This window comes from Thrips palmi, unplaced genomic scaffold (genome assembly GCF_012932325.1).
Source record: "Thrips palmi isolate BJ-2018 unplaced genomic scaffold, TpBJ-2018v1 HiC_scaffold_1, whole genome shotgun sequence".
NCBI lineage: Eukaryota > Metazoa > Arthropoda > Insecta > Thysanoptera > Thripidae > Thrips > Thrips palmi.
This window is the reverse complement of record NW_023144620.1, coordinates 10,726,513-10,738,669: the sequence shown is the minus strand read 5'-3', so window position 1 is coordinate 10,738,669 and position 12,157 is coordinate 10,726,513. Positions and strand designations below refer to the sequence as shown.

Here is a 12,157-nt window from a genome sequence, read left to right as displayed (position 1 = left end):
GATGATTGATGAGCTGCACATTTTATCTCCTGGGTTCTCTTTGTTCTGTGTTGCCTGGAAAATTTATGTGAGTGCGTTAACAGCCTGGAATGGAGTAACAGCGCCGTTTATGAAATTCTTAGTTCATTTTTCTACGAAATAAAGGCACATAGTGCGTAAATGCGTTTGTTAGCCTTTAAGTGTCTTAGGACACCTTGAATACAAATACGTCCCTCGAAAGTGAGGGTGCATCTTGAAAGCCGGTTGAGTTGAATGCAATCAAACCAATAAAAACGCTTGTCGTCTGCTCCTTCCTCGTGTGGAGTTTGTGTGTGTGAGTGTGTGTGTGTGTGCACTTGTCGTCGTGCCCGTGCCACTAACTTTTTTCGGCAGCGGAAAATGGCAGATCCAGGCACCGTCAAAGACACCTCCGAACCCAAGGGCGTTGCTCGTATAAAACCCGAGTAAGTTACATTGTCAAGTATTATTGACTCATCGTATGTACGAAACGAAACATGTTTCAATACCTTGTCGGCATGTACCTAACCTCGCATAAGTATGTGTCATGAATTTAAAGCTGTGTGTATCCATTTACGTTTTAGGTTTCTTGATCCGGACCATATTCCTCATCTTGCTGAAGATTGTCTGTCTCAAGCTGACAAGGATAAGTTTGCTAGTGGCTCTGCCAATAATGGTGCTACTGAGGTTGATGAAAATGGGAAAGAGTCGGGACAGAATTCTGGAGGTCTTTCAGACAAGCCCGCTTTTAAACGTTTATCTAAGGCAGAAAAGAAGAAACTCAGAGGTTGGTTAGTTTGTTATTTCTTTGGGTTAGTAGTGTATTTTAAGTCATATTTCAATGGCAAATTTGTTTGAATTTACAGGACAAAACAAGGCTCGTCCCCCCCCTTTTAAAGTCGATCGAGAACAAATTTTGTGCCATACCCTTGTTGATATTGTTGAGGGGGAGACTCCAGCACCATGCAACAATGCAAGATGCTTCAGCATCCATGACATTAAGGCATTCATGGCCATACGCCCACCTGATATAGGGACCACATGTTACAATTTTGAAGTCAGAGGTCGCTGTCCTCGTGGTATTAACTGCCGGTTTGTATGCTTATTTTTTCAGTGTTATCCAGGAAAAGGTTACATAGCAAAACATTCTAATATTAAATAGAGTGATGCCTGACATCTTTACATTTCAGGTTTGGCAGTGGTCACATAACTGAAAATGGCTTCAACAAAATAAATGAAGATGTTTGGAAGAAATTTTCCTCCCGTTCTTCTCCACCTACCTTAAATGCCTTGACCAAAGACCTTCAAGTATCTCTGAGAAAGCGTTTGTATGACTTTAGCAAAAGTGAAAAAATTTTAGAAGTATCCAAGACACAATCTAAAGGTGATTTGATATACTTGTGCAACTCTCATCATTTTATCCTATCACTTTACTAATGTAATCATATAATTAAAGCAGGCTCCAAGCGCACTTGTGAGGGTGAAATTAAGAAGGAAGCCCCCAAACTTGAGGCAGTTGCTGGAGTAACAGGATGTGATGGAAGTACCAAGAAAGTGGAAGATAGTCCTAGTTCTGAAGTAAATAATGTCTCTGAGAAAATTGGGCCAGTTCTAGATGACGACACCATCAAGTTGAAACCTGCAGAAAAGAAAACAGTAAGCAAATGTGTGAATTTTGTAATCTGCAATGCTGTGTACACTCATGTTATATGTTAAAATCTTCCTTTTAAAAAAAAAATTAAAACTTTTTCCTTTTTTTAAAATTGTGACATCAGATTGACTGGCGTGGCAAGCTGATTATGAGTCCTCTGACTACTGTTGGTAACCTTCCCTTCAGACGCATTTGCAAGGAATATGGAGTGGATGTGACATGTGGAGAAATGGCCATGGCCTCCTCACTACTGCAAGGTCTGAACCAGGAATGGGCACTTGTGAAGAGACATGAGTCAGAGGATATTTTTGGAGTTCAGGTAATTTGCAAGAGTATTAATTATTTCACATTCACAATAATTTAAAAATAAGCTTGACTTCTCTTTGCCATATCCAACAGATCTGTGGAAACAATCCATATACAATGACAAAAAGTGCCCAGGTTCTGCAGGAAAACATTGAAGTTGATTTTATTGACATAAACATGGGTTGTCCCATTGATCTTGTGTATCAAGAGGTAAGAATTTATTATTATATGGGCCTTGGGATGAGTGACTTTATGTACTGTTGATGAGATGATTGATTCCATGGGAAACTTGTTTTATTAAGAAAAGTTTTTACACATGATGCATGTTTTCAGGGAGCGGGAAGTGGCCTCATGCACCGAGAGAAGGTTTTGCAGTCAATTATAGATTCTATGAACAAAGTTATGACTATTCCACTCACTGTTAAGACTAGAGCGGGAATAGTGACTGGGAAGAATATTGCTCACAACTTCATGCCTTACTTCAGAGATTTAGGGGCTTCTCTTGTAACAGTAAGTTGGTAGAGGAAGTTTTCTGTGTCCCTCCTGAATATTGTGTCCATTTTTCCTCCATTAATTTTTCATATTTAATGTGTCGTTAGGTTCATGGGCGATCCAGAGAGCAACGTTACACACGACTTGCTGATTGGGATTATATTGATGAGTGTGCGAAGATTGCGCATCCCGTTCCTTTGTTTGGCAATGGAGACATTATGTCGTATGAAGACTATAAACATGTCATTGTATGTGAAGTTAATTGAGCAATAATTTGTACTTAATATTCTCTATGTTAATTTTTAATTTTTCTCTCAGGATACTTATAAAAATATATCAGGTGTGATGATTGGTCGTGGGGCTTTGATAAAACCTTGGATCTTCACTGAGATCAAGGAACAGAGATTATGGGATATATCAAGCAGGGAGAGATTAGATATTATGAAGAAATATGTTAACTATGGTCTGGAACACTGGGGTAGTGATACCAAGGTACTTATTCCCATCTTTGTTTGCAAGTAAAATACACAGTACTGTTTCTGAATCATTTGGACTTGCCTCTAATCATGTGTTTTTCTGTCTACAGGGAGTTGAAAGTACTCGTCGCTTCCTTCTAGAGTGGATTTCATTTCTTCATCGGTATATTCCTGTTGGAATTTTGGAATGCCCACCGCAGAAAATCAATGATAGGCCTCCAGTGTTCAAAGGGAGAGATGAGCTGGAAACTTTAATGGCTAGCCCTAACTGTGCTCACTGGATTCAAATAAGGTAATGAATTTTTTGCATTATTGGGAAAAGGGAGAATATAAAATTTACTCTGGACTTGCTACATAACTTTTCTATTTTGTTGACAGTGAAATGTTACTTGGCAAAGTTCCTGAGGGCTTCAATTTCCTTCCAAAGCACAAGGCAAATTCTTGGAAATGACATAGCTGTATCTAAATATTGTCAGATTGATGGAAAAATGAACTTGAAGTGTGTGCCTTGTTTGGTATTTTGTTGTTTTTGTTGTACTCAATCTTGAGCACTTAAGATCTATGTCAACAACGAATAATAAAACCCTCTATAAATGCTCAAAAACAGTGAACTCTCCTTCATTGAAGCAAAATCAGACTGCCATTATTTTTGAACAAAAATATACAAAATATAGTAACTTATCATTAATTAAAATTATATTCACATGGAGAGCAAACAGACTTCCAAAAAGCGATACTGGCCCTATTTCCAAACCCATATATCCGTCCGTTGAAATATCTTATGACATCTTTGGATGAAAATATTGACTGCCACTTAGTCGAGGTTGAGCTTCTTGAAGGATCCGTTGCAGCCGAACGACTCCGCGGACTGGTAGCCGCGGGACCGCGCGGGACGGAGGGACTCGGTGACGCGAAGTCGCTCCTCTTCTCTGAACCACGGAGCCATCTGCTCCAGGCCGGTCTTGACCAAGTCTAGAAGCAAGAAAAATGAGCAGGGCCATTCAAACACTGAAAACAGATTAGGGTCAATAGGTTCGGCGGTGAACAGACGCAACTCTGGAGTACTTCTTTAACGACGTCGCCGCAGACGAAAGAACAAAATCAAATTGCCGAATGCTAATGACTAATGAAAAGAAAGGAATGAATGGCGAACTGGTTTGACAATGGAGCTAGCAAGGTCAAGGCGGGGAGCGCCTGTGGAGCTGGGGAAGGCAGCACCGCACGGCTCACGTGGCCTGCGGGCTGGCCTACCCTGGGGCCGTCGGGCGCGGGCACTAGCGCCTGTGGGCAGTGCCGCAATGCACACGTGGCCTGCGGGCTGGCCTACCCTGAGGCTGCCGGGCGCTAGCGCCTGTGGAGTTGGGGAAGCAGTGCCGCAATGCACACGTGGCCTGCGGGCTGGCCTACCCTGAAGCTGCCGGGCGCTAGCGCCTGTGGAGTTGGGGAAGCAGTGCCGCAATGCACACGTGGCCTGCGGGCTGGCCTACCCTGAAGCTGCCGGGCGCTAGCGCCTGTGGAGTTGGGGAAGCAGTGCCGCAATGCACACGTGGCCTGCGGGCTGGCCTACCCTGAAGCTGCCGGGCGCTAGCGCCTGTGGAGTTGGGGAAGCAGTGCCGCAATGCACACGTGGCCTGCGGGCTGGCCTACCCTGAAGCTGCCGGGCGCTAGCGCCTGTGGAGTTGGGGAAGCAGTGCCGCAATGCACACGTGGCCTGCGGGCTGGCCTACCCTGAAGCTGCCGGGCGCTAGCGCCTGTGGAGCAGGCAGTGCCGTAATGCACACGTGGCCTGCGGGCTACCCTGAGGCCGTGGGGCGCTAACGCCTGTGGAGCTGGGGTAGGCCGTACCGCACGGCTCACGTGGCCTGCGGGCTGGCCTACCTTGGAGCCGACAGGTGCTAGCTGTCGCTGTGCTATTCATGGCTAGACCTGGACCACAAACGATCGCCTGCCTTGCCGGATAGACCTCCATTGATTGCGCGCTTCGGCCCATCACCCTCCAGCGAATGCAAGTCTGGAGCACTCACCGTTCAGGTCGTCCTGGCAAGGGGCATCGCCGCCGTACTCTTTGGGCATGAGCTCCTTGGGGACGTACTCGTAGAACTTCTGGACCTGGGCCTCGGTGTGCACGTGCAGCTGCAAAGGAAGAGGCATCATTGGACGTGGACCCAACGCGCAACAAGCGCAGAAGAGGGACGGAACATCATGCATCTGAGGGTGACCCACCATGTTCCTTGTCTCCGGCTTGAGCAGGGGCTTGACAAGAGCGAGGATCTGGTGCAGCAGAGGGATGGCGTTGATCACGTGGACGGACTTGAGTTTGACGGGCAGCCCCTCCTGAGACAGGACGATGGTGGGATGGGCGGCGTAAACAAATTGAGGTTCGTCATTTTGTGGTTGTTTGCGGTGCCTACCTGCTGATAGTCGAGCGCACGCTTCATGGTGGCGAAGTTGATCTTGGCGACGTGGGCGATGTTGGTGCCCTTCATGTCCAGGATAAGACGGTAGCCCGGGACGGGGCCGTCGCGGAGCTGCACCAGGTCCAGCACCATGAGGGACACCTTGATGCAGTTGACGAAGTTGAACTTGTTGGGGTCGTTGTCCTTAATGGAACAGAGGAACGCCACCACACCGTCGGGGCAGCGCGCAGGCAAGGGGGAGTAATACCTGTGCGCAGAAATATCAATTACAAAAAGAAACTCTCGCCCTTGGTACGCTTTATTTATTTTTTTACTTACCCGATTTTGAAAACATCTTGCAGTTCCGGCGCGAAGGGGTCCCTGTCCAAGAAGATTTCGGGCGCGGCCGTGCGAATGCTGTAGGACCGGTCGAGGGTGAGCTTGGACATCTCCAGCGAGTGGTTTTGCGAGTGGAGGAACATGGCGAGCGTCTCATCTGAGGGCAAGACCGAGGTACCGTTCTCACTGCTGCACTGTCTACGACTGTCTGGCTACTTGCAGTGCAGGAGTGTGGGCCATTGGCGGTGCACTGGTGCACAGTCGGCCAGAAGACCGATGGAAAACTCTAGACGCGTTTTGAGCTCCAGAGTCGCTAAACAGGACTCGAACCGAACGCGTGACCCCACCAATGGATTGCTCTCCGAACGAGAAATCCATTGGCGGGGTCACACGTTCGGTTCGAGGGTTGTTTAGCTACTCTAGAACTCAAAACGCGTTTGGAGTTTTGGCCGCCTCCACCGGTCTTCTGGCAAATCCACTGAGTGGTAGCGGGCTCCGCGTTCTACGTGCCTGGGATGTCGTGCGGCAGGTGCGGCTGCTGCTTGAGCCAGGTCCGGAAGATGTCGATCTCGTGGGGCTGCACGGCGCGCTGCACGCCGTACACCCTGGTGGCCTTCTTCCCCCGCAGGGCGCTGGGCACGGCGACGGCCACGTCCGTCATGCTGCGGGCAGAGACGTCCAGGACCTGAACCACGTGGAGCACCATGTTGAACGCGCGGCGGTGACGGCGGTGACGGCCAACGGGCTTCGGCTGCGGGGTGACTCTGGCTGCGCGCACGGCTCCTCTGGACCAAAGTTGCAGCCTGCAGCGGCGCGCAGCGAGCAGCGTCCGTCGACCGGTGAGGATTTGGTGCGGAAGTTTAGCGGAACCCGGCGTGGCGACTGGGTCGCGTTACCCAACCCGCCGCGACGCCCCTCCGCCTCCTCTCCCCTCCCCGAGCCCGCCGCCGCGTGGGCCCCGCTGCACCGCGTTGCACTCGCCGCCGGAACCCTACCCTGCCCTGCGCCTGCCCGTGCAGGGTGGGGTACTCGCGGACCTGCGGACCTGCAGGTAGGCAGCGCGGCCTCCAGGTGGCGTTGCAGGGGCGGGCCCCGTCGTAAGCGCGTGTGCATGTGTGTTCATGTGCATGTGTGTTCATGTGCATGTGTGCGTGTCATGCACGCAGACGTGTGTGTATGAGTGCTGCGAATCGCGCGGAAAAAAGTGAAGTGAACACGTGTGCCTGTGAAAGGTGGAGAGGAACAGCAAATACACTGGTGAAACAAAGGCATTAAAATTATGCCCTTTAAGGGCATAAAACGATTTATGCCCTTGGGAAGGAGGAGGGAAGTCCTTTCCGAAAATTGTCCCCACCCCCTCAGAGAGTCGCGGAGTTTCTCTCCGACGGCGCCTCGACAGCGAGACGGCCAAAGTGACTCGACGGAACTCGTCCGTGCCGGGCGGGCCGGGCGGCGCCGGGTGGAGGCGGGCGGGCGGGCGGTCCGGCAGCAGGGCCTCTCTTCGGCCGGCTTATGTTGCCCAATAATTCGGAACTGGAGTCGGGCCGCCGGCTTCGATTCCCGGTGCTGGAGCGGCTGGAGCGGCTGGAGCGGCTGGAGCGGCTGGAGCGGCTGGAGCGGCTGGAGCGGCTGGAGCGGCTGGAGCGCGGGGAAGGCTGTGAGAGTGCCGGGCCTAGCCGGGCCGGGTCGCGACCCCTCCTCAAAGAGCCTCATTGTGCGCACAATTAGCATTGAAGGCGACGAGAAAATGGAAAAAGACACACGCGCGTAAAAAAGAGAAATAATAAACGACTGCCGGCGCGATGGTACGGCAGCACGGCCCGCGGTGAGCGGTCGCGGGTCGCGGAGGACGAGCGGCACCACCGGCAGCTCACAAGAACCGTCTTTACGGCATTGCAAGAATTGACTATTATTATGTGAGAATTGAGCCAACTGGTGCCGTGCGCCCTCTGAACAGGAATAGTTTTTGTGCTTTTCCTGTTCCGAGCGTGTTGCGTCGGCGTCATGCCAAAAAAGACTGTTCATAACTTATGCATCGTCCGTCCGAGTGCGTGCGCGGTTTGGCGATTTTCGTGTTTGACGCTTGCGGCTGGCAACCGACGCGACGCGGCACAGTGGGCCAGAAGACTGGCGGTGGCGGCCAAAATTCTGGGCGTGTTTTGACCTCTAGAGTTGCTATTTATAAATCTCGAACCGAAGGTGTGGTCCCACCAACAGATTGCTCTTCTAACGCGTGTGGGGTCACACGTTCGGTTCGAGTCCCATTTAACGACTCTGGAGCTCAAAACGCGTCCGGGAATTTGATTGCCTCCACACCGGCCTTGTGTGTGGCCCACTGTGGCGCGCGACGCGGTAGCCAGTCAGCCAGTCGCCTTACTTTCAACTGCTTCGCGAATGAAGATCTCCGCGGAAGCGACGGCGCCCCGCGCCTACGTGTGCGTACGCGTGCGCGGCGTGCCCTGGCGAACGCATGCTCAGCAATTTGCGGTGGGAATGGCGAGCGCCGCCCGTGTTGCGAATGTTGCGATAAGCAAGTACTGGTGTACGACTGCTGTCCCTACCACTTTTGCTGGCTCATAAAACTGGGGCGGTTATTGGCGCGCCTGCCGAAGTGGGCTGCTCGCGCAGCCTAGCGCAGCCTACACCAAGTGTAATGAGAGAAGTGCATACTTGCAGAACCGGGTAAAGCTGGCCTTTTTGCGAAGGGGAGAAGGGAGGAAAGGAGGGGAGGGGTGACTGGTGACTTGCGTCCCCGCGGTTCCCCGTCACTCGAGGCTCAATTCCGAGACTAGGGTAAGCCGATTTGGTCGACGGGGGAGCTAGCAGACAGACGATTTGGTAGACGGGGCTCAGACAGCCGATTTTGAAACGTGTTTGAACGCAACAGCGTAAAACATTCGAAATCCTGTATTTTTGCAAGCGAAAGGCACACGCTCATGAATCCCCCACCTAGCCTGTCACTCTCCGTGATCTCCCTCCCCTTTTCTAGCAACAACCCTAAAAAATATTTAAAAATAATCATCGACTTAAAAAAATGTTTTGCTTGACGAGCCCTTGCAGGCAGTCAGGAAATTAATTCAGGAACTTAGATCGTTTACAACATACATAACTTATAAAGTAAAGGAAAAGATTCAAAAAAATTTAAATAATCTAAAATTTGCCTGTTTGGTCGAAGTTAGACTGGTACACTGGCATGCGAGGGTGCTGGTCTCTCAAAGGGCCGAGTGAAAGGAACAGGTGTATGTTGCAACCCCTGCCCCCACCCCTGGTGCCCACGCTTGTACAGAACACGTTTGAAATCTGAAAACTCCCCGTTCTCGCCGAGATGATTCTCCGCGGCCGTTCTGTGTCATTGCAGGCGTTGCGGGCACTGTAAACACTGGGCACTGCAAGGGCTGCGTCGCTCCGTACCTGCTTCGAGACCGCGGTCGTCGGGGTGCTAATCACTGCGGCGCGTGCTGCGGCGTTGCGGTCGAGGCGTGCTCGCCGGGCAGGTCAACGAGAGCGTGGCGCCGTGCGACGGCGGCGCGCCGAGGAGGGATGAGCCCAGGCCTTGTTCCCCGTCACCGCGTCCACCACGTCCACGGCGATCACTGTGCCCGTGGCGCTCACGAGCAAGTCTCCCCGCGGACTGGCGCGACCAAGGGGCTCTAGCCTAGGGGCGGCGGGGCCCCAGCGGGGCCCCAGCGGGGCGTTGCGCCCAGTGGGGCGTGGGGCGCCCAGACTCGGTGTCGGCCGGGAGCCGGGACGGGAGCTGGGGTAGGGGACCGCATGGAACCCAGTAGGGAACAGAGGTGTCCATGTCTATCAGCGTGCGTCCGAGGCGGGCCGGGCAGTCAGCGCCTCGGTCAGCGCTGTCGCTCGCCGGCCGTCGGGTCGGGTGGCTCTCTGTCTGCCGCCTCGGACGCAGGCCGCCGCCGTTCGGCCGCTCGACCCGGCCGATGTACACAGCTTCGGCGGAGGAGTGCCTCGTTGGCCCAAACAACAAAACGAACCGATTTTGCGTACTGGAGTGACCACATTCTACGAGAGAGGCTACTCCTGACCTCGCCCGGCCTTCTGCCCACACTGTGAGGTTGGACGCTGTGGATCCACAAGGGAAAGGCTGGACTTCCTGACACAACCTCCACGTTGTGCATCCACTTGCTCCATGTGCGCCAACGTGCGGCGGGACGCATCGGGATGAAACGGGACGAAACGGTGCGAAAAGGCTTCCGTCTGTTTTGCTGCATTGCCACTCTTCGCTCCAGAACCTGGCACGTGGAGTAAGCTTCCCGCTCTATTCGAACCGGTTTCGAACCAGCGCATTTCCATGAATCATGAATATCGATTTTGTTTTAATTGAATGTAGGGCGATCGGGCGCCTCCCGTATAAGCGTACTGACTGAAAACGAGCTTGCACCCCGTCGCTCCGTCTCTCTCGCACTCGTGGGGCGTGCCGCGGGGGTGCGAGAGAGACGGCGGCCTGCTCGTGGGCGCCGTGATCGCCGCAAATGTGGTGCGGCCCGCGCGCTGCGCTGCTGCGCCGCTACGCCCCGCGGTGAGCTGCGGCTAATGTGGACGCGAGGCTACGCGAGGCTGGACGTCATGGACCGAGTCCTGGCGTCCTGGACGTAGTGGGAGACGGACTGCTTCGCCTGGCTTCGCCCCCCTTGCGCAACACGCGCCAATGCACCCAAGCCCACCGCAAAGCCCGCAACGCCGAGATCAGTATCAAAATGGGAACACCTAGTCATTTCCATGAGTGCCGTATGCGAAAAGAAATTAATGAAAAACGGTGTCAAGTGCATAAAATTTTAAAAGCAGCACTCGACAAAAGTGTCCCACGACTGATAGTCTTGAGACTTTGTAAGCGTTAGGAAACTGCTGCGGACTTCACACCCGACGACTGACATCACTGTCTGCCATTCGAGCCCCCGGCCGTCGGTCGGAGCAACATACAGAGGACGCAATGGAGGGCGGTTGACCGACGAAAAAAATATCGTAAAACTCGACAGAAAATCTGTCTTTGCGAGGAGAACAATGCAAGCAACCCATCGGCCTGGATTGTCTCTATTTGCGCGGCGTTTGCGAGAGTAAGGTCGTCAGAAGAAAGGTCACGGTGATCCTATCTCCCGAAACAGGTCCCAGCAAACGCCTTAGTTTCGGCTTTTCCTTCTTTTGCCCGTTATTTTTTGTCCCCGTTCGCCTCATTATTAAGCGGATCAGTGGACCGCGCCGCTGCCGTTTTCGTCGCCCTGTCGCCCTCGCACTCGTCGGGCACCCGGCACGGGTGCGAGGGAGACAGACGATGCGCTGTTCGGAAATCAGACTACACCCTGCGGGCCCTGGCGCGTTGTGCAGAAATTTTGAAACTGAAAGGTCAAGCAACGTCTTTCGTTGTCGCGGATTGTCACAACTTTGCCTACCTTCCAGGCCTTAGCGACCTAAGGGGGGATGGGGAAGGGGGGGGGGGGGTGATGTCATCCCTCCCTTCCCCGCGCACCCCACTGCACGCGGCCGCTGCCTGGCGGGCGCACTGGCACGTATGGAGTTACTGGAGTGAAGGTGCAGAGTCCTTGCACCGCCTTGCATCGAGGACCGACAAGTCCAGCCGATTCGCCACCAATTCGCTCACAGCGCGCGTCATGCTCCAGTCATGCTGCAGCCGCGCCTGCGCTCACTGCGCGGGCCACGCCCTCCCGGGTTGGCGAAAGGCCTGGGGGCGCACCCGTCTCGCTTGTCTCCTTGGTCTCACTAGTCTCGCTTGTCAGTCGCACTCGTCTCGCTAGTCTCACTCGTCTCTCTAGGGCTCTCGCGGATTGCGGCTCAACGCCGAGATTGGCGCACTGACCGCAACCGCACTGTAAATGTCTTACGGTGAAAGGCTGCACCAACATATTATGGTGGACATTTTCTCCATAATACCAACGAAATTCGTCAAAATATCTGTAAGGTACAGTGAATTCTCAATGGTATGTTACGAAGTCAGCTGCACCACCATAATATGGAACATTTTCACCATAATATGGAGAATCTTCACTGTACAACATTTAGTGTGCGTGACGTCAGGTCAGGCCGATCAAATGTTTGAGTCGGCGACTTTTAGTCTTGAGGAGAAGATCCTCCGTAATATGGCGAAAAATCCTCTATTTATGGTAGTGCTAGCTGACTGCGTAACTGACCTCTGAAAATTCACTGCACCTTGCAGATATTTTGTCGAATTTCTATGCAGAAAACCTCCACTGTACGTGGTATGTTGGAGCAGCCTTTCACCGTGAGACATTTACAGTGAGGGGGTTGCCTTGGCCGCCTCATCATCAACGCTGGCCCGCTCCAAATTGAGCCTGTCACCTCAACGATGCCCTTCTGCGTCACGTCGCGGGTGCCCCTCCTTTCCCCCTTGTGACTGGACCCTCCCCCTGCCCCGGCTCCTCTCTTTGCAGCAGTGTTGCAGTGGCTCGCCTTCTCAAGGTGCGGTGGGCAGTGCGGGGCCTCGCGCAACTCCGTCTTTACTTGCA

The 12,157-nt window shown here is 52.9% G+C and overlaps 2 protein-coding genes across 4 annotated transcripts; one reads left to right on the top strand and one right to left on the bottom strand.

The window, feature by feature from the left end:
• The first annotated feature begins 133 nt into the window (after positions 1 to 133).
• LOC117642488 (tRNA-dihydrouridine(47) synthase [NAD(P)(+)]-like) lies at positions 134 to 3,528 on the top strand. Of its 2 annotated transcripts, none has more exons than XM_034380743.1 (12): positions 134 to 443; positions 582 to 784; positions 864 to 1,089; positions 1,188 to 1,381; positions 1,457 to 1,653; positions 1,773 to 1,967; positions 2,048 to 2,164; positions 2,288 to 2,464; positions 2,554 to 2,694; positions 2,765 to 2,938; positions 3,033 to 3,214; positions 3,301 to 3,528. In XM_034380743.1, exons 1-12 carry the CDS (start codon positions 379 to 381, stop codon positions 3,371 to 3,373), a joined length of 1,944 nt encoding a protein of 647 aa, XP_034236634.1. In that variant the 5' UTR covers positions 134 to 378; the 3' UTR covers positions 3,374 to 3,528. The 2 variants fall into 2 exon arrangements, with proteins under 2 accessions (XP_034236634.1, XP_034236626.1); XM_034380735.1 differs by having other exon boundaries at positions 135 to 443; positions 1,454 to 1,653.
• Positions 2,733 to 9,268, bottom strand: LOC117642529 (alpha-tocopherol transfer protein-like). 2 transcript variants are annotated; one of them, XM_034380803.1, is made up of 7 exons: positions 9,069 to 9,268; positions 6,168 to 6,319; positions 5,658 to 5,814; positions 5,334 to 5,586; positions 5,146 to 5,256; positions 4,947 to 5,055; positions 2,733 to 3,894 (listed from the first exon to the last, which is right to left on the bottom strand). In XM_034380803.1, exons 2-7 carry the CDS (start codon positions 6,316 to 6,318, stop codon positions 3,737 to 3,739), a joined length of 939 nt encoding a protein of 312 aa, XP_034236694.1. In that variant the 5' UTR covers position 6,319; positions 9,069 to 9,268; the 3' UTR covers positions 2,733 to 3,736. The 2 variants fall into 2 exon arrangements, with proteins under 2 accessions (XP_034236694.1, XP_034236685.1); XM_034380794.1 differs by lacking the exon at positions 9,069 to 9,268 and having other exon boundaries at positions 6,168 to 6,430.
• Between the last annotated feature and the right edge of the window lie 2,889 nt (positions 9,269 to 12,157).

What these genes read in the sequence shown, in the direction of transcription:
- LOC117642488 (XM_034380735.1), top strand. Translation starts at nt 379, where the DNA reads ATGGCAGATCCAGGCACCGTCAAAGACACCTCCGAACCCAAGGGCGTT. An exon ending in CCTCGTGGTATTAACTGCCG is followed by an intron (nt 1,090 to 1,187) that starts GTTTGTATGCTT and finishes TTTACATTTCAG; the next exon opens with GTTTGGCAGTGGTCACATAA. An exon ending in TTGATCTTGTGTATCAAGAG is followed by an intron (nt 2,165 to 2,287) that starts GTAAGAATTTAT and finishes GCATGTTTTCAG; the next exon opens with GGAGCGGGAAGTGGCCTCAT.
- LOC117642529 (XM_034380794.1), bottom strand. Translation starts at nt 6,363, where the DNA reads ATGGTGCTCCACGTGGTTCAGGTCCTGGACGTCTCTGCCCGCAGCATG. An exon ending in AGCCGGAGACAAGGAACATG is followed by an intron (nt 5,056 to 5,145) that starts GTGGGTCACCCT and finishes CTTCCTTTGCAG; the next exon opens with CTGCACGTGCACACCGAGGC. An exon ending in TTGCCAGGACGACCTGAACG is followed by an intron (nt 3,895 to 4,946) that starts GTGAGTGCTCCA and finishes TCTTGCTTCTAG; the next exon opens with ACTTGGTCAAGACCGGCCTG.